At 40.3% G+C, this 20,691-nt stretch overlaps 1 protein-coding gene and 1 pseudogene across 1 annotated transcript in view; one reads left to right on the top strand and one right to left on the bottom strand.

The window, feature by feature from the left end:
* Positions 1-1,436: 1,436 nt before the first annotated feature.
* Positions 1,437-20,691, bottom strand: part of LOC112809852 (uncharacterized) — a 31,610-nt gene continuing 12,355 nt past the window's right edge. Inside the window, exons 3-4 of the mRNA XM_025853230.2 lie at positions 3,111-3,287; positions 1,437-1,777 (exon numbers count right to left, since the gene is read on the bottom strand). Coding sequence (XP_025709015.1) covers positions 1,587-1,777; positions 3,111-3,287 — 368 coding nt within the window. The 3' untranslated portion in view covers positions 1,437-1,586. The remainder of the gene's footprint in view (positions 1,778-3,110; positions 3,288-20,691) is intronic.
* Positions 19,061-20,260, top strand: LOC112809837 (calcyclin-binding protein pseudogene; annotated as a pseudogene).

Genomic DNA, 20,691 nt, shown 5'->3' on the forward strand with positions numbered 1-20,691 from the left:
CAATTAAAAAATTGGCAGGAGACATGAATAGACATTTCTCCAAAGAAGAAATCCAGATGGCCAACAGACACAAGAAAAGATGCTCATCATCACTTACCATCAAGAAAATGCAAAGCAAAACTAATGATACATGTCAGAATGGCTAAAATCAACAGCACAAGAAATAGCAGAATATGGAGAAAGGGTAACCCTCTTACACTGTTGATGGGAATGCAAACTGGAAAACAATATGGAGGTTCCCTGTAAAGTTCAAAATAGAACCTATGATTCAGTAATCATACTACTGGGTATTTACCCAAAAAAATATAAGAATACTAATTCAAAGGGATACATACACCCTTATATTTATAGCAGCATTATTTACAATAGCCAAGATATGGAAGCTGCCCAAGAGTCCATCAATTGATGAATGGGTAAAGATGTGGTACACACACACACACACACACACACACACACACACACACACACAACGGAATATTATTCAGCCATAAAAAAGAATGAAATCTTGCCATTTGTAAAGACATGGATGGAGGTAGAGAGTATAAAGGTAAGTGAAATAAGTCAGTCAGAGAAAGACAAATATGATTTCACTTATGTGTGAAATTTGAGAAACAAACCAAGCAAATGGAAAAAAATGAGAGAGAGAGAAAGAAACAGACTCTTAACTATAGAGAACAAACTGATGGTTACCAGAGGGGAGAGGGGTGGGGATGGGTGAAATAAGTGATGGGGATTAAGGAGTGCACAGGGTGATGTATGGAAGTGTTGAATCATTATATTGCACACCTGAAGCTAATGTAACATTGTATGTTAACTAAGTGGTATAAAAATAAAAACTTTAATAAAAAAATAAATAAAGCCAGTAGGTGATTGTAATGAGCAGTCATGGGTGAGAACCACAGAGAAATCATCCTTCACATCATGTCTTCAGTGGACTGAGAGGAACAGCTTCCCAGCATGGTAGGAGCAGGACTGTGCTTCAATGAGTTCACTGTGTTCTCCCATTTGTGGCACCTTCTTTCACTCACAGAAAGAGGCTTCCAGCCAGAACCATATATTTACTGGTATCTTTCTCCCCCCACCAACGCCCCCTACTGTTAACCTCAGCTGATGCACTTTAGCATCTGCCAACTTCCCCCACCCCATGTTCCAATGCACATTATCTCTGCTGACAGATACTACAGACCTCCTCAAAATTCATCTAAAATCTTAAGATTTCCCTAGTAGAATCCATACTCTTCCACTTCTACCTGGCATCTTTGGGTTACTTGAGCTGAGGCATCACTCTTATTCTTGCTTCTTGTATTGCTTTTGAAGCATTTCACCTATGCATGTCCTCATTCTCTAAATGCCCTGGGATTTTCTCAAAGGCAGGGAGCCAACACTGATTGACTCTCATCCTCACCCACTTTGTATGAGACTGCGCACACAATAAGTAATTGCTGAATGAGTAAAGAAATGGACAACTTTATATACCTATCAAATTAATAAACATGAAAGAAAACATAAACTAAAAAAAAAAAAACCACCCCCACACAACACCACATTTAATTCATAAATGGAGATGGCTGGGCTCTTGCAGGAGCTCAATGAAGCATCTTCTCCAAGAAGAGAACAAAGAAGACAGGAGTGGGGGGTCTGACTCCTGCCTCATTTCTGATGGCTGATCTGCAATTTTTACTCTCGTTAGCAATTGGAAAACCCATATAAGTTATCATCTCTTTGCATAGGTCTGCTTGTATGCATTTCTTCATTTCAACAGCAATGTCTTTAATACCTGCAAAAAAAAAAACATAAAAAATACTGCCACTCTACTCCTTTGTTATACACCCCCTTTTACCCACCCAGGCTGGACTAGAGTAAAATATAAGCCAGGCGATACTGTGAATCATCCAATACAACTCTCTCTGGCAGAGACAATGGGCTGGAATGGTGTCCTCCAAACACAGAGCCTCCAGGTGCCTAAATCCCCTCACAACCCATCTCAAATATTGTTATATTTTCCAAACCTTCTTAAAGTAAAAATTTTTCTAATCCATATTATCACTGGGGGATCTAGCATGTTTTTATAGACATTTTATGCAGATGGTAGTAAGAACTTGTTCTCAGTCCTTAGTTCTTATTAGTCTTCAAATGACTTTCTGAGGAGCTGCATGTATCTATGTTCCAGTTATGTATACCCTCCATGGTGAGACATAAATCTAATCTCCTCTTATTCTTGGTTTGAGTCATCTTTTAAGAAATAACAATAGCCATAAAAAAGCTATCATTCTGATTGTGTTTCCTGTCTTTCAAAGTGCCTTTAGATACATTCTAACAAGTGGCTGTTGCTCTATGTTCTTGGTAATTTCACCTTGCCTCCTCTGGGCACCATATCCAGTGATTGGTATTTTAAAGCAAAGAATCACTGTTATGCAAATTACAAAAAGTAAAAACATAAGAATCCAAGAGACCAACTGACATGACTAGCTCCTTTAAGTATCTCACAGAGGATGAATTCCAAGAAGGCTGAACTCCCAGAGTCAGTAGGAGAAAGTGGGAAAGTAAAGAATAACCATGCAAAGAACCCAGTCCTCGTGGAACTCTGCCCACAGCACTTCATGCTATACTATACTACTTCTTCTAATTCATTTCTAATCTGTGTCTTCAATTTAGAATTTTGTGTTGGATTTCCTCAAAGCAAGTATAGTAAATTATGCTTTACATTCTCTTTGAAGAAAGTTTACGTTTTAGTCATTGCCTTTCTCCAAAGCTTTTATTTTGAAAATTAAAAACCCCAGTGGTAGCAGAGAACACAAATTACCCATGTTTAAAAAAAAATAATGGTAGTTTGAGGAGGATGAAGATTCATCAAATATGCTGAACCAGCATCCTCAAAGCTAGCAGAGTTTGTTGATAAAAGCATGTAAAAATTTATAAATAAATGAAAGAATGTGAAAAAGCCAGTTAGACATATTTTCAGAGTGAGGCTACTACAGTATCTTCATTTCTAAGGAATCTGGACAAAAGCTGGTTTCTCCTCAACATTACCATTGGGACATATACCCTTAAGCATGTGAGAGAGTACCACTTGTACTGTGTCTATACGATTTTGCATACTAGAAAAGTACCTGTGTTTATGATGCCAGAAAATTCAACACATTTGATTTTATCAGCTGTGCACCACTTGAGCTCATTGTCACACTTTCGTCCCATCACTGCAAAGCACGTTGGGCACTTAAAGCCATTAGAGTTGAATTCATCAACATCCTTCTCCTCGAAGTCATTCATCTTAATTTCCCAGGAAGCTGTTTAAAAAAAAAAAAACAAAAACAAAACTGGGTGGCTATTTGCCACTGGCAGGCAAATGTACCCATGCTCACGAAGCACTTAGAACTTGGTCTGTCCCCTTCACCCTCCCCTACAACCCTCCCCAGCGTTCTGGAGGTGACACTCAACAGAGGAGTTACCACAAAAATCCCTGCCCTCATAGAGCTTACTTTCTGGTGGGGGAGGCAGACAAAAAGAAAGAAGAAAAATACATTGTATATAAGACAATGACAGATACCAGAAACAGAAACAGAAAAGACAGGAAGTACAGGGTGTGGTTGAAATTTATAGGGTGGTCAGGAAAGGCCTCATTGAAGGGGTAACTTTTATTTATTTTTTAAAAAGATTTATTTATTCATTTTAGAGAAAGAGAGAGAGTGAGGGAGAGCACGAGTGGGAGGAAGGGCAGAGGGAAAGGCAGAGGGAGAGAGAGAATTCTAAGCAGACTCCCCAACAAGCGTGGAGCCCAATGTGGGGTTTGATTTCATGACCCGGAGACCATGACCTGAACCGAAATCAAGAGTTGGACGCTCAACTGACTGAGCCACCCAGGCACCCCAAAGGAGTAATTTTAAGATGGAGACCTAAAAACATTAGGGGGAAGGGGCAAGATAGTGGCAGAGTAGGGGACCTCATTTCATCTGGTTCCTAGAATTTAGCCGGGTATCTATCAAACCATTCTGAACACATACGAATTCAACCTGAGATGTAAGAAAATATATCTGGATCTCTACAAGCAGAAAAACAACTACTTTTTGCAAGGTAGGAGATTCAAAATCTTGACTCTTCCAGGGAAATATCAGAAGATAAATGGAGGAGGGAAAAAGCCCACATAAGGTGGCCACTGGAAAATGATGTAACACCAGAGTGCAAAATTGGGACCCTTAGAAATCGGCTCCAATGAGAGACATCCCTTTCTGAAAAGGGCACAGGGGATGAATAGGGCAGAAGTCTAGGGGATCATTGTGGTCTCAGGATCCCAGGACTCTCAGAAAGAAGGGGGGAGCCTGAACAGATAGAGTGCCCAAGCAGTGGAGTGGTGAGACTGGTTATAGTCAGTGAGCCCAGAAGGGACTCCCAGCTCTGGTCACCATAAACCATGAGATAGACCAGTAGGGAGACTGCTCTTTGCCTGAGCACCCTGAAAAGGACTGGAAGGTGTGAGCTGTTTAACATCCCCAGGGAGGTACGAAACGGAGCAACAGCTCTCAGGGTGGCAGCAACCCCAGGAAGGACACTAGGGTGGCACCCAGCCATGACCTAGGAGCAGCGGAACTGGATGAATGCACAAGCCCACAACCACTTGAGGTTTGAAAGACACAAAGTGCAGAGACACTCGAGGGTCATTGGAACTCCTGGGAGAGTGGCAGTGGGCGCGAGCCATGGGATTTGGTAGTTTGCCACACAAAAAGACTGCACTCATGCCTAGGCAACAGCTCTCAGGGCAGTGTGGCCTAAAGGACATTGGGGTGGCACCAAGCCATGACCTGGGAGCGGTGGAAGAGAGTGCATGGATGACCCCATGGCCACTCGCAACTGCAGACACAAAACACAGAGAAGCTCGAGGGTCCCTTGCACTCTCCCTGGGAGAATTGCAGAGGGCATGAATGGCACGAGTCTGTGGAGTTTGGTACACACAGAAGTAGAGACAGTTTGACCTGGAGGTTTTATTGAACAAAGGGGACAATGACCTTGTGGCTCTGGGTCAGAGATCCCTGCACAGCTGTATTTGTTCTAACCGTCTAAAGAGGCACGCAAAGCCACAGGGAACAAAAGCCACACAGACCACCAGCTCACATTAAGCTCATCTCCCTCACAAAGCGGGTGTCAACGTCACCCAGGCAGACACCTGAGAAGCCAAGCAGCAGGCCCCTCCCCCAGAAGACAGACTGGAAGAACAGGTGAATGGCAAGCTTAATTCCCACAGGACTGTAAAACTCCAGCACCAGGGGAAAATAATATAGTGAGCTCCAGGTGATCCCTCCCAACTCGTTTATACTGCAGACTAAAATTTTACATTTCTTTTTTCTTTTTTTCTGCTTTGTCCACCCTGAGAGATTATTATCTCTCTTTCCCCTCCTTTTTTTTTTTTTTAATTATTTTGGATCATCTTGGCTTTGGTGGCACATCTGTGGTAGCTTCTGACACTTCAACTTTTTTCTAGGGTGCATTTTGCTTGGGTCATGGTTGATATTTTGGATTCTGTTCATTCTCTCAAACATCCTTTGGTAGAATGACTAGGAGGAGGAACTCACAACAAAGAAAAGAACCAGAGACAATGTCCTCTGCCACGGAACTAATGGATATGGATATAAGCAAGATGTCAGAGATAGAATTCAGGATAGCAATTATAAAGCTAATAGCTAGGCTTGAAAAAAGCATACATGACAATACAGAATCTCTAAGGACAGAAATGAGATCTAATCAGGCTGAACATAAATATGCTATGAATGAGATGCAGTCTAAACTGGATACTCTAACAGCCAGGGTAAATGAGGCAGAAGAGAGAATAAGTGATCTAGAAGAGAGACTGATGGAAAGGAAGGAAATGAAGAAGAGAGAGAAAAACAACTCATAGGACATGAAAAGAGAGAGAAATTAATGATACATTGAAAAGAACCAATATCAGGATCATCGGGATCCAAGAGGTGGTGGAGAGAGAGAGGTCTAGAAGGTATATTTGAGCAAATCATGGCTGAGAACTTCCCTAATCTGGGGAAGGAAACGAACATTCACGGTCAAGAGGCAAAGAGGACTCCTCCCAAAATCAATAAAAATAGATCAACACCCCCACATATAATAGTGAAGCCTGCAAATCTTAGAGCCAAGAAAGCTATCCTGAGAGCAGCTAGGGGGAAGAGATTTCTTACTTACAGAGGGAGGAACATCAGAATAACATCAGATCTGTCCACAGAAACCTGGAAGGCCAGAAAAGACTGGCAAGATATATTCAGGATACTAAATGAGAAGAACATGCAGCCAAGAATACTTTATTCAGCAAGGCTGTCATTCAGAATGGAAGGGGAAATAAAGCATTTCCAGGACAGACAGAAACTGAAGGAATATGTGATCACCAAGCCAGTCCTGCAAGAAATATTAAGGGGATCCTGTAAGTGAAGAGAAACCACAAGAGTAACAAAGACCAAAAAGTAACACTGTCAATTTACAGAAACAGGGACTTGACAGGCAATACATGCACTAAATTCATATCTTTCAATAGTTACTCTAAATGTAAATGGGCTGAATGTTCCCATCAAGAGACACAGGGTTGCAGATTGGACAAAAAAGCAGGACCCATCCATATGCTGTCTACAGGAGATGAATTTTGAACCTAAAGGCACCTCCAGATTGAAAGTGAAGGAATGGAGAACAATTTACCACACTAATAGACCTCAAAAGAAAGCTGAGGTATAGCAATCTTCATACCAAAGACTGTAAACAACTTAAAACAAAGACTGTAGTAAGAGATGTAGAGGGACAATATATCATACTTAAAGGGTCTATCCAACAAGAAGATCTAACAATTGTAAATATCTATGCCCCCAATGTGGGAACAGCCAATTACATAAAACAATTAAAAACCAAAGTAAAGAAACATACCAATAATAATACATTAATAGCAGGAGACTTCAACACCCCACTCACAGCAATGGACAGATCATCTAAGCAGAGGATCAACCAAGAAACAAGAGCTATGAATGATGGACTTCACAGAAACATACAGAACATTACATCCTAAAACAACAGATTACTCATTCTTCTACAGGGCACATGGCACTTTCTCCAGAATACACACATATTGGGTCACAACTGATACCAAAAGATCGAGATTATTCCCTGCATATTTTCAGAACACAGTGCTTTGAAACTGGAACTCAATCAGAAGAAGAAATTTGGAAGGAACTCAAACACTCGGGGTTAAAGAGCATCCTGCTAAAGAATGAATAGATCAACCAGGAAATTAACAAAGAACTTAAACAATTCACTGAAGCTAATGAAAATGAAAACGCTTCAGTTTAAAACCTATGGGATACTGCAAAGGCAGTCCTAAGAGGGAAATCTATAGCCATCCAAGCCTCTCTCAAAAAATTAGAAAAATCCAAAATGCACAAACTAAACTTTCACCTAAATGACTTGGAGAAAGAACAGCAAATAAAGCACAAACCAAGCGGGAGAAGAGAAATAATAAAGATTAGAGCACAAATCAATGAAATGGAAGCCAGAAGAACAGTAGAACAGATCAACGAAATTAGAAGCTGGTTCTTTGAAATAGTTAATAACATCCATAATCCTCTGGCCAGACTTATCCAAAAGAAAAGAGAAAGGACCCAAATTAATAAAATTATGAATGAAAGGGGAGAGATCATGACTAATACCAAGAAAATAAAAAAAATTGTTAGAAATTTTTATCAGCAACTATATGCCAAGAGATTAAGCAATCTGGAAAAAACGGATGCATTCCTGGAAACTTATAAACTAGCAAGACTGAAAGAGGAAGAAATAGACAATTTGAACAGACGAATAACCAGTAAGGAAATTGAAGCAGTCATAAAAAAAACTCCCAAAAAACAAGAGTCCAGGGCCAGATGGCTTCCCAGGGGAATTCTACCAAACATTTAAAGAAAAAATCACACCTATTGTACTGAAGCTGTATCAAAAAATGGAAACAAGAAAAACTACCAAACTCCTTCTATGAGGCCAGCATTACCTTGATCCCAAGACCAGGCAAAGACCTCATCAAGAAGGAGAATTACAGACCAATATCCCTGATGAACATGGATGCCAAAATGCTCATGAAGATCCTAGGCAATGGGATCCAACATTACATTAAAAGGATTATTCACCATAACCAGGTGGGATTCATTGCTTGAATGCAAGTGTGGTTCAACATTCACAAATCAATCAATGTGTTAGAGCACATTAATAAAAGACAAGACAAGAACCATAAGATCCTCTCAATTAATGCAAAAAAGCATCTGACAAAATACAGCATTCTTTCTTGATTAAAACTCTTCAGAGTATAGGGATAGAGGGAACACACCTCAATATCATAAAAGCCATCTATGAAAAGCACACGGTGAATATCATTCTCAATGGGGAAAAACTCTCAGTTTTTCCCCTAAGGTCAGGAACATGACAGGGATCCCCACTCTCACCATTATTGTTCAACATAGTACTAGAAGCCCTGGCCTCAGCAATCAGATAACAAAAAGAAATAAAAGGCAATCAAATTGGCAAAGAAGAAATCAAATTCTCTCTCTTTATGATACTTTATGTGGAAAAACAAAAGACTCCACCCCAAAATTGCTAGAATTCATACAGCAATTCAGCAATGTGGCAGGATACAAAAAAAATCAATGCACAGAAATCAGTTGCATTTCTATACACTCACAATATGACTGAAGAAAGAGAAATTAAGGAATTGATTCCATTTACAATTGCACCAAAAATCATAAGATACTTAGGCATAAATCTAACCAAAGAGGTAAAGGATCTGTACTCTAAAAACTATAGAACACTTATGAAAGAAATTAAGGAAGACACAAAGAGATGGAAAAAACATTCCAGCTCATGGATTGGAAAAATAAACATTGTTAAAATGTCTATGCTACTTAGAGCAATCTACACATTCAAAGCAATCCCTATCCAAATACCACTGACATTTTTCACAGAGCTGGAACAAACAATCCTAAAATTTGTATGGAACCAGAAAAGACCTCAAATAGCCAGGGGAATGTTGAAAAAGAAACCAAAGCTGGGGGCATCACAATGCCTGACTTTGAAGGTATATTACAAATCTGTGATCTTGAAGACAGCATGGTACTGGCACAAGAACAAACACATAGGTCAGTGGAACAGAATAGAGACCCCAGAAATGGACCCTCAACATTATGGTCAACTAATTTCGACAAAGCAGGAAAGAATATCCAATGGGAAAAAGACAGTCTCTTCAATAAATGGTGTGGGAAAATTAGACAGCCACATGCAAAAGGATGAAACTGGACCATTCTCTTACCCCATACACAAAGATAAACTCAAAATGGATGAAAGACCTAAATGTGTGACAGGAATCCATCAAAATCCTAGAGGGAAACATGGGCAGTAACCTCTTTGACCTTGGCCACAGCAACCTCTTGCAAAACACATCTTTAAAGGCAAGGGAAACAAAAGCAAAAATGAACTTTTGGGACTTCATCAAGATAAAAAGCTTCTGCAGAGCAAAGGAAACAATCATGAGAACTAAAAGGCAACCTAAGGAATGGGAGAAGATATTTGCAAATGATGTATCAGATAAAGGGCTGGTATTCAAGATCTATAAAGAACTTCTAAAACTCAACACCCAAAAAACAAATAATCCAGGGAAGAAATGGTCAGAAGACATGAATAGACACTTCTCCAAAGAAGAGAAACAAATGGCCAACAGACACAAGAAAAAATGCTCCACTTCACTTGCCATCAGGGAATTACAAATCACAACCAAAATGAGATACCACTTTCCACCAGTTAAAATGGCTAAAATTAACAAGACAGGGAACAACAAATGTTGGTGAGGATGTAAAGGAAGAGGAACACTCTTACACTGTTGATGAGAATGCAAGCTGGTACAGCCACTCTGCAAAACAGTATGGAGGTGCCTCAAGATGTTAAAAATAGAGCTACCTTATGACCCAGCAATTGCACTACTGGATATTTACCCCAAAGATACAGATGTAGTGAAAAGAAGGGGCACCTGCATCCCAATGTTCATAGCAGCAATGTCCACAATAGCCAAAACTGGAAGGAGATATGATGTCCTTCAGTAGATGAATGGATAAAGAAGTGGTTAATATATACAATGGAATATTATTCAGCCATCAAAAAGGATGAATATCTACCATTTGCATCGACATGGATGGAACTGGAGGATATTATGCTAAGTGAAATAAGCCAGTCAGAGAAAGACAGTATCATTGGTTTTACTCACATGTGGAACATAAGGAATAGTGCAGAGGATCATAGGCAAAGGAGGGGGAAACTGAATGGGAAGATATCAGAGAGGGAGACAAACCATGTGAGACTCTTGACTTTGGGAAACAAAATGAGGGTTGCGGAAAGGGATGTGGGTAACTTGGTGATGCGCAATAAGGAGAGCATGTGATATGATGAGCATTGTGTGCTATAGGCAACTAATGAATCACTGAACATTATATCAAAAATTAATGATGTACCATATGTTGGCTAATTGAATTTAAAAAAAAAAGAAAAGAAAAAAAGTAAAATGTTAAAAAAAAAAAAGTGGGCGCCTAGCTGGCTCAGTGGGTTAAGCATCTGCCTTTGTCTCAGGTCATGATTCCAGGGTCCTGGGACTGAGTCCCACATCAGGCTCCTTGCTCAGCAGGGATTCTGCTTCTCCCTCTGATCCTCCCCCCTCTTGTGCTCTCTCTCATTCTCCCCAAAATAAATAAATAAAATCTTAAAAAAAAAGCAAAAAACCTAAGTAGACATTTTTCTAAAGATGATATAAGAATGGCCATCAGGTGTATGAAAAAATATCCAATATCACTCACTAGTCAATACAAAATTCAAATCAAAACCACACTGACCTCACCCTTTTAGAATTCCATCAAAAAGACAAGAAATAATAATTGCTGATGAAGATGTGGAAAAATGGAAACCATTGTGTTGGGATTGTAAACTGGCACAGCCACTATGTGAAGTATAAAGAATCCTCAAAAAATTAAAAATGGGACTACTGTTAAAAAGAAAAGCACAGGTCTAAAATGGAGAAATGGAGTCACTTACATTAAGGCCCCACATCAGTTTTATACCTAACCTAACTGCAGTTTCAACCCTTCCACACTGTAACCTTTAACCAGCCAAACTGGAATTTTCTGGTCAGCACTAGGAGGCCAGCCCCTGAAAGACTCCTTCCCTTTTAGGAGGGTGACATTGTTGAAACAATGCATTTCTGGCTAATATAAAATCCCTTTTTGTAATGCCCTCCCTCTACCTTTAAAAACATTTCCTTTCTGATTGACCTATTTCGCTCAGCATAATAAGTCAATCAGAAAAAGACATGTATCATATGATCTCACTGATAGGAGGAATTCTTAATCTCAGGAAACAAACTGAGGATTGCTGGAGTGGTGGGGGGGTGGGAGGGATGGGGTGGCTGGGTGATAGACACTGGGGAGGGTATATGCTATGGTGAGCGCTATGAATTGTGTAAGACTGTTGAATCACAGACCTGTATCTCTGAAACAAATAATGCATTATATGTTAAAAAAAAAGATAGCAGGAAGGGAAAAATGAAGACGAACCATGAGAGACTATGGACTCTGAGAAACAAATTGAGGGTTCTCTAGTTGGGAGGGGGGTGGGGGGATTGGTTAGCCTGGTGATGGGTATTAAAGAAGGCACATTCTGCATGGAGCACTGGGTGTTATACGCAAACAATGAATCATGGAACACTACATCAAAAACTAATGATGTAATGTATGGTGATTAACATAACATAATAAAATAAAAACAAAACAAAACAAAACATTTCCTTTCCTTCTCTGCAGCTCAGTAGAGCTCCCCTCTCCTTATTAGATGGGAAGCTGCCTGATTTATAAATTGTTTCGAGAAGCCAACTAGACCTTCAAATTTACTCAGTTGAATTTTTTTTTTTTTTTTAATTCATTAGAGAGAGAGTGCAAGCATGAGCAGGGGGGAGGAGCAGAGAGAGAGGAGAGAAGCAGACTCCCTGCCGAGCAGGAAGCCCGACGTGGGCCTCGATCCCCGGACCCCGGGGTCATGACCCGAGCTGAAGGCAGACGCCTAACCATCTGAGCCACCCAGGCGCCCTACTCAGTTGAATTTGTGTGTGTGTCTAACAGATTCAGGGGCAGCACTGGTCTCCAAAGACAAGTTCTGACAGCACTCGGAACATGAGAAACACAGGCATGGCTCCCTGAAAACACTTCTGAGTTCACTGTCTTTATCACAGTTTCTGGGGGCCATTGTTAACTACCTCTCTGTTTGAGCTCTGCTTTCTTTGCACCAGGCTAGTGATCTTACTGGTTTTCCAGTCCAGGGTTAATGGGTCAGTCTAGATTGAAAAGAGGCACCAACAAAGGGTCAGTCTTTATAAAGCCCTTAGTTCAGTCATTTACTGATGTTTGCTGGTTTAATTCCTTCCCCAGTTCCAGTTTGTAGTCCCCATCTGCTAAGGTCCGCTGCTTCAGTCCACACAGAATTGCTGGTGGTGCACACAGGATCCTCTGTTGGCCAATTTGCTGTAACTTCTCAAGCTCAGCCTTTGGTTCTGTTCTCAGAGTCCATGTTGGGAACAGTGGTGGCAACCACAGTTTGTCATTTGTTTGGAATCTGTCAACACTCCCTATTCTTGGAGGTGTGATGGTTCATTCTGTGCCCCAGCCCCTAGTCCTTTAGCTACTGTTGGTGTCCATACTGCTGTTTCCTCAGAACTGTTGGTTTCTGTTAATGTGCACATGGGGTAAAGGCTTGGCTAAAATTGAAATAATAAATAAATAATAAGAGAATGGGATCCTTCAAATCCAAAGAGTTAAGTGTTCCATCTTCTCAACACCAGCTTATTTTATATCTTAAGAACTATGGTCCTGGATACTATAAAAATCTAAAAGCTTGTTTTGTGTCCTGAAGAACTTGGCTTGGTAGCTGTCAGGTTGGGGTACAACAAAATAAGGCCGGACAGAAATGTTAGCTATGCCGTATTCATGACTAGATATGGTGGACAGAAATGTGGGCTAAACTTCATTTGTAGTTAGGATCCTACCAAACTGCTACCAGCCTTCAGGGGAATTACAACCTAGAATTATAATGGCCATTATGAAGAATGTTCCAATTAGATAAGATCATTTAAGATGACATGATACTTTATGTGGAAAGCCCAAAAGACTCCACCCCCAAATTACTAGAACTCATACAGCAATTCAGTAATGTGGCAGGATACAAAGTCAATGCACAGAAATGAGTTGCTTTCTTATACACTAACAATGCAACTGTAGAAAGAGAGATTAGAGAAACGATTTCATTTACAATAGCATCAAAAACCATAAGATACCGCGGAATAAACATAATCAAAGAGGTAAAGGATCTATACTCTAGGAAATACAGAACACTCAGGAAAGAAATTGAAGAAGACACAAAAAGATAGAAAAATATTCCATGCTCATGGATTGAAAGAATAAATATTGTTAAAATGTCAGGTGGAGCAAGATGGCAGAGGAGTAGGAGACATGGATTTTGTCTGGTCTCAGGAATTCAGCTGAATAGGGATCAAAATATTCTGAACACCTACGAACTCAACAGAAGATTGAAGAAGAGAGTAGCAACAACTCTCTGAACAGAGAAGTGACCACTTACTGGAAGGTAGGACGTGCGGAGAAGTGAATCCAAAGCGATATTCGGGAGGATAGATGGCGGGGGAGGGGGCCTCCGCCGCTTCTGGCAAGTGATAGAGCAGCAGAGCACAAAATCGGAACTTTTAGAAGTCAGCTCCGCTGAGGGACGTCACTCCAGTGATTAAGCGGGAGGTGGAACCCTCGCGGGACAGTGTGGTCTCAGGACCCTCGGGGTCACAGAGAGACTGGGGGTGCCTGAGTGCAGCACAGATCCCAGGTATCGGAGCGGGGAAGCCGGGTGCAGAGACGGAGCCGAGGCGTGGGCTCTCAGCTCGGGGTTGCCATAAACTGTGATCCGCAGCCCAGTTGGGCCACTGCTCCTCCAGCAGCGACCCAACAAGGAGCAGAGCCAGGGAGACTCCCCTTCCTCTCCTGGGAGGAGCAGTGTGGGAGCGCACCACAGGGATCTGCTGGGTTTGGAGACTCCACACAGGGCCGGGTGCCAGAGATAGAAACACTCGGTCACAGGCTGGGTGAGTACAGAGTACGGCAGGAGACTGGGGAGACAGGAGTGACTGACTGCTTTTCTCTGGGGGTGCACTGAGGAGCAGGGCCCCGAGTTCTCAGCTCCTCTAGGCGGAGATTGGGAGGCCACCATTTTCACTCTCATCCTTCAAAGTTGTACCGAGAGCCTGAAGGGAACAAAAGCTCCTGAGAACAAACCCGAGCAGATTGCTTAGCCCGGACCGACAAGGGTGGGGCAATTCCGCCTCTGGCAAAGACATTTGGGAACCACAGCAACAGGCTCCTCCCCCAGAAGATCAGCACAAACAGCCAGCCAAGACCAAGTTTACCGATCAAGGAGAACGGGAGAACTCCAGCACTAGGGGAATACTGCACATAGAATTCATGGCTTTTTTTACCAAGATACATTAGTTTTTCGAAGTTAATTTTTTTAACTTTTTTTTTTTGAAATTTTCTTTTTCCCTTTTTCAACTAACATCTTATCAATCCCTTTTTTAAAAAAAAACATTTTTATTTTTCATTTTAAGAGTCATATTTTATCCCTTCATAGAAGTTACCTTTATTTTAGGCACATATATATATATAAGTTGTTCTCTCTTTAAAATTTTGAGATACAGTTTCTTCTAACAGATCAAAATATACCCTAAATCTCTAGTGTATGGCTTTGTTCTAGTCTCCTGCCTGATCACATTCTCTCCCTTTTTTTTAAAAATCTTCTTTCTTTTTTCAAACAACTTCTTATCAATTCCTTTTATAAAATCTTTTAAAATTTTCATCTTTACAGTCATCTTCCATCCCTTCATTGTATCAACCCTTATTTTGTACATATATAGGTCTTCCTTTCTTTAAAATTTTAGGAGGCACTTTCTTCTAACAGACCAAAATACGCCCAAAATCCAGTTTGTGGCACTGATCTATGCACTAGCCTGATCATCTTTGACCATATTCTGTTTTTTTTGTTTTGTTCTGTTTTTGTTTGTTTTTCTCTTTTTCTTTTTCTTTTTTTTTTCTCCTCTTTCTTTTTTCTTTCTTTCCCTTTCTTTTCCCCTGGTTTCAGGTCTTTTCTGATTTGTTTAGAGTATATTTTCTGTGGACGTTGTTAACCTGTTAGCATTTTGTTCTCTCATTCATCTATTCTCCTCTGGACAAAATAACAAGATGAAAGAAATCACCTCAGCAAAAAGAACAAGAGGTAGTACCGTCTGCCAGGGACCTACTCAATACGGACATTAGTATGATGTAGGACCTAGAGTTCAAAATCATGATTTTAAAGATACTAGCTGGGCTTGAAAAATGCATGAAAGTTAGTAGAGACACCCTTCCTGGAGAAATAAAAGAACTAAAATCTAACCAAATCGAAATCAAAAAGGCTATTAATGAGGTGCAATAAAAAATGGGGCCACTAACGGCTAGTATAAATGAGGCAGAAGAGAGAATCAGAGATAAAGAAGACCAAATGATGGAAAATAAAGAAGCTGAGAAAAACAGAGATAAACAACTACTGGAATACGAGGGCAGAATTCGAGAGATAAGCGATACGATAAGACAAAACAACATTAGAATAATTGGGATCCCAGAACAAGAAAGAGAGAGAGGGGCAGAAGGTATACTGGAGCAAATTTTAGCAGAGAACTTCCCTAATGTGGGGAAGGAAACAAAATCCAGGAGGCACAGAGAACCCCTCTCAAAATCAATAAAAACAGGTCAACACCCCGACATCTAACAGTAAAACTTACGAGTCTCAGAGACAAAGAGAAAATCTTGAAAGCAGCCCGGGAGAAGAGATATGTAACCTATAAATGTAGAAACACTAGATTGGCAACAGACCTATCCACAGAGACCTGGCAGGCCAGAAAGGACTGGCACGATATCCTCAGAGCACTAAAGGAGAAAAATATGCAGCCAAGAATACTATATCCAGCTAGGCTCTCATTGAAAATTGAAGGAGAGATAAAAAGCTTCCAGGACAAACAAAAACTGAAGGAATTTGCAAACACGAAACCAGCCCTCCAAGAAATACTGAAAGGGGTCCTCTAAGCAAAGAGAGAGCCTAAAAGCAGCATAGACCAGAAAGGAACACAGACAATATACTGTAACAGTCACCTTACAGGCAATAGAATGGCACTAAATTCATATCTTTCAATAGTTACCCTGAATGTAAATGGGCTCAATGTCCCAATCAAAAGACACAGGCTATCAGGTTAGATTAAAAAACAAGACCCACTGATATGCTGTTTGCAAGAGACTCATTTTAGATCCAAAGACACCCCCACATTGAAAGTGAAGGGGTGGAAAACCATTTACCATGCTAATGGATGCCAAAAGAAAGCTGAGGTGGCAATCCTTATATCAGACAAATTAGATTTTAAAACAAAGACCATAATAAGAGATGAGGAAGGACACTATATCCTACTTAAAGGGTCTATCCAACAAGAAGATCTAACAATTGTAAACATCTATGCTCCTAACATGGGAGCAACCAATTATATAAGGCAATTAATAACAAAAGCAAAGGAACACATTGACAACAATATAATAATAGTGTAGGACTTTAGCACCCCCTGACTGAAATGGACAGATCATCTAAGCAAAAGATCAACAAGAAAATAAAGACTTTAAATGACACATTGGACCAAATGGACTTCACAGACATATTTAGAACATTCCATCCCAAAGCAACGGAATACACATTCTTCTCTAGTGCCCATGGAACATTATCCAGAATTGATCACATCCTAGGTCACAAATCAGGTCTCAACCGGTACCAAATGATTGGGATTATTCCCTGCATATTTTCAAACCACAATGCTTTGAAACTAGAACTCAATCACAAGAGGAAAGTCGGAAGGAACTCAAATACATGGAGGCTAAAGAGCATCCTACTAAAGAATGAATGGGTCAACCAGGAAATTAAAGAAGAATTAAAAAATTTCATGGAAACCAATGAAAATGAAAACACAACTGTTCAAAATCTTTGGGATACAGCAAAGGAAGAATAGGAAAGTATACAGCAATACAAGCCTTTCTCAAGAAACAAGAAAGGTCTCAAATACACAACCTAACCCTACACCTAAAGGAGCTAGAGAAAAAATAGCAAATAAAGCCTAAACCCAGCAGGAGAAGAGAAATAATAAAGATCAGAGCAGAAATCAATGAAATAGAAACCAAAAGAACAGTAGAACAGACCAACGAACCTAGGAGCTGGTTTTTGAAAGAATTAACAAGATTGATAAACCGCTGGCCAGACTTATCAAAAAGAAAAAATAAATGACCCAAATCAACAATATCATGAATGAAAGAGATCACAACCAACACCAAAGAAATACAAACAATTATAAGAACATATTATGAGCAACTCTATGCCAGGAAATTAGATAACCTGGAAGAAATGGATGCATTCCTAGAGATGTATCAACTACCAAAACTGAAGCAGGAAGAAATAGAAAACCTGAACAGATCTATAACCACTAAGGAAACTGAAGCAGTCATCCAAAATTTCCCAACAAACAAGAGCCCAGGGCCAGATGGCTTCCTAGGGGAATTCTACCAAACATTTAATGAAGAATTAATACCCATTTTCCTGAAATGGGACATCCAAAAAATAGAAATGGAAGGAAAATATCCAAACTCGTTTTATGAGGCCACCATTACCTTGATCCCCAAACCAGACAAAGACCCCATCAAAAAGGAGAATTACAGAGCAATATCCTTGATGAACATGGATGCAAAAATTCTCACCAAAATACTAGCCAATAGGATCCAACAGTACATTAAAAGGATTATTCACCATGACCAAGAGGGATTTATCCCTGGGCTGCAAGGTTGGTTCAACATCTGCAAATCAATCAACGTGATACAATACATTAACAAAAGAAAGAACAAGAGTCATATGATCCTCTCAATAGATGCAGAAAAACCATTTGACAAAGTACAGCATCCTTTCTTGATCAAAACTCTTCAGAGTATAGGGATAGAGGGCACATACCTCAATATCATAAAAGCCATCTATGAAACACCTACAGCAAATATCATTCTCAATGGGGAAAAACTGTGAGCTTTCCCCCTAAGGTCAGGAATGCGGCAGGGATGTCCACTCTCACCACTGCTATTCAATATAGTATCAGAAGTCCTAGCCACAGCAATCAGACAACAAAAAGAAATCAAAGGCATCCAAATCGGCAAGGAGGAAGTCAAACTCTCACTCTTTGCAGATGATATGATACTCCATGTGGAAAACCCAAAACACTCCACCCCAAAACTGCTAGAACTCATGCAGGAATTCAGTCAAGTGGCAGGATATAAAATCAATGCACAGAAATCAGTGGCATTCCTATATAGCAACAACAAGACAGAAGAGAGACAAATTAAGGAGTCGATCTCAATTACAACTGCACCCAAAACCATAAGATACCTACGAATAAATCTAACCAAAGAGGCAAAGGATCTGTACTCAGAAAACTATAAAATTCTCATGAAAGAAATTGAGGAAGACAACAAGAAATGGAAAAACTATCCATGCTCATGGATTGGAAGAAAAAATATTGTGAAGATCTCAATGCTACCTAGAGCAATCTACACATTCAATGCAATCCCCATCAAAATACCATCCACTTTTTTCAAAGAAATGGAACAAATAATCCTAAAATTTGTACAGAACCAGAAGAGACCCCAAATAGCCAGAGGAATGTTGAAAAAGAAAAGCAAAGCTGGCGGCATCACAATTCCGGACTTCCAGCTCTATTACAAAGCTGTCATCATCAAGACAGTGTGGTACTGTGTGCGGCGGTGACGGACTCGCGAAGGTTCCAGAGGCGCCGCGTGCGGGAGGCGGGCTGGGTCTCGCGTCGGGTCGGGTTTGCGTGCAGGCTTGGGGCGCTGTGACTCGTGCGGGTGGGGCCTGTGTCCGGGTAAGCACGTTCAGTGCGGTGTTTCCTGTTGTTCCCCCCTGCGTGCCTGTAGCTCGGGTCTTGCCTGATCAGTCCGACCATGGCTTCAGCTTCGGAAGAGCTACAGAAAGATTTAGAAGAGGTGAAGGTGCTACTGGAAAAAGCCACTAGAAAAAGAGTACGTGATGTCCTTACAGCTGAAAAATCCAAGATTGAGACAGAAATCAAGAACAAGATGCAGCAGGAATCACAGAGAAAAGCAGAACTTCTTGACAGTGAAAAGCCAGCTGCTGTGGTTGCTCCCGTTACAACAGGATATACAGTGAAAATCAGTAATTACAGATGGGATCAGTCAGATAAGTTTGTGAAAATCTATATTACCTTAACTGGAGTTCATCAGGTCCCCACCGAGAACGTGCAGGTGCATTTCACAGAGAGGTCATTTGATCTTTTGGTAAAGAATCTAAATGGGAAGAGTTACTCCATGATTGTGAACAATCTCTTAAAACCCATCTCTGTGGAAGGCAGTTCAAAAAAAGTCAAGACAGATACAGTTCTTATTTTATGTAGAAAGAAAGCAGAAAATACACATTGGGACTACCTGACACAGGTTGAAAAAGAATGCAAAGAGAGAGAAAAGCCCTCCTATGACACTGAAACAGATCCTAGTGAGGGACTGATGAATGTTCTAAAGAAAATTTATGAAGACGGAGATGATGACATGAAGCAAACCATTAATAAAGCCTGGGTGGAATCAAGAGAGAAGCAAGCCAAAGGAGACACAGAATTTTAAGACTTTAAAGTCATTTTGGGAACTGCGATGTGGAAATATTGATGTTTCCAATAAGGAAATGTTGGTGAGCTGCACAGATAAATTTGACAGATAACTGCTTACATAGCCACCTTCTAAGTAAAGGCAGTGAATTCTCCCATTTCCTCCTGGAGGATTTATTTAAATAAAATATGCTTATTAAACACTTCCTCCAAAGATCGTTTCCTTAGTAATCTGGCATTTTGTTCAAAAAAGGATAATATGGTATTCTTGTGTGAAATGTAAAAAAAGCAAGTCTTGCCTAATGATAATGCCACATTGTGTGTATTTTTGTTCAGATAAGATGTAGAAAACAAAAGTTGTTTTTGCCTATAAGTTCCTGACACTAGCTCCCACAATTGTAAGAATAAGTAAAAATAAAACCTGAATTTTTCCATAAAATTAAAAAAAAAAAAGACAGTATGGTACTGGCACAAAAACAGACACAGAGATCAATGGAACAGAATAGAGAGCCCAGAAATGGACCCTCAACTCTATGGTCAATTCATCTTTGACAAAGCAGGAAAGAATGTCCAATGGCAAAAAGACAGTCTCTTCAAAAAATGGTGTTGGGAAAATTGGACAGCCACATGCAGAAGAATGAAACTGGACCATTTCCTTACACCACACACAAAATAGACTCCAAATGATTGAAAGATCTAAACGTGAGACAGGAGTCCATCAAAATCCTAAAGGAGAACACAGGCAGCAACCTGTTCGACCTCAGCTGCAGCAACTTCTTCCTAGAAACATCGCCAAAGGCAAGGGAAGCAAGGGCAAAAATGAACTATTGGGATTTCATCAAGACAAA

The sequence above is a fragment of the Callorhinus ursinus genome, unplaced genomic scaffold (genome assembly GCF_003265705.2).
Source record: "Callorhinus ursinus isolate GAN/ISIS: 27379988/994484 unplaced genomic scaffold, GSC_fseal_2.0 scaffold105, whole genome shotgun sequence".
NCBI lineage: Eukaryota > Metazoa > Chordata > Mammalia > Carnivora > Otariidae > Callorhinus > Callorhinus ursinus.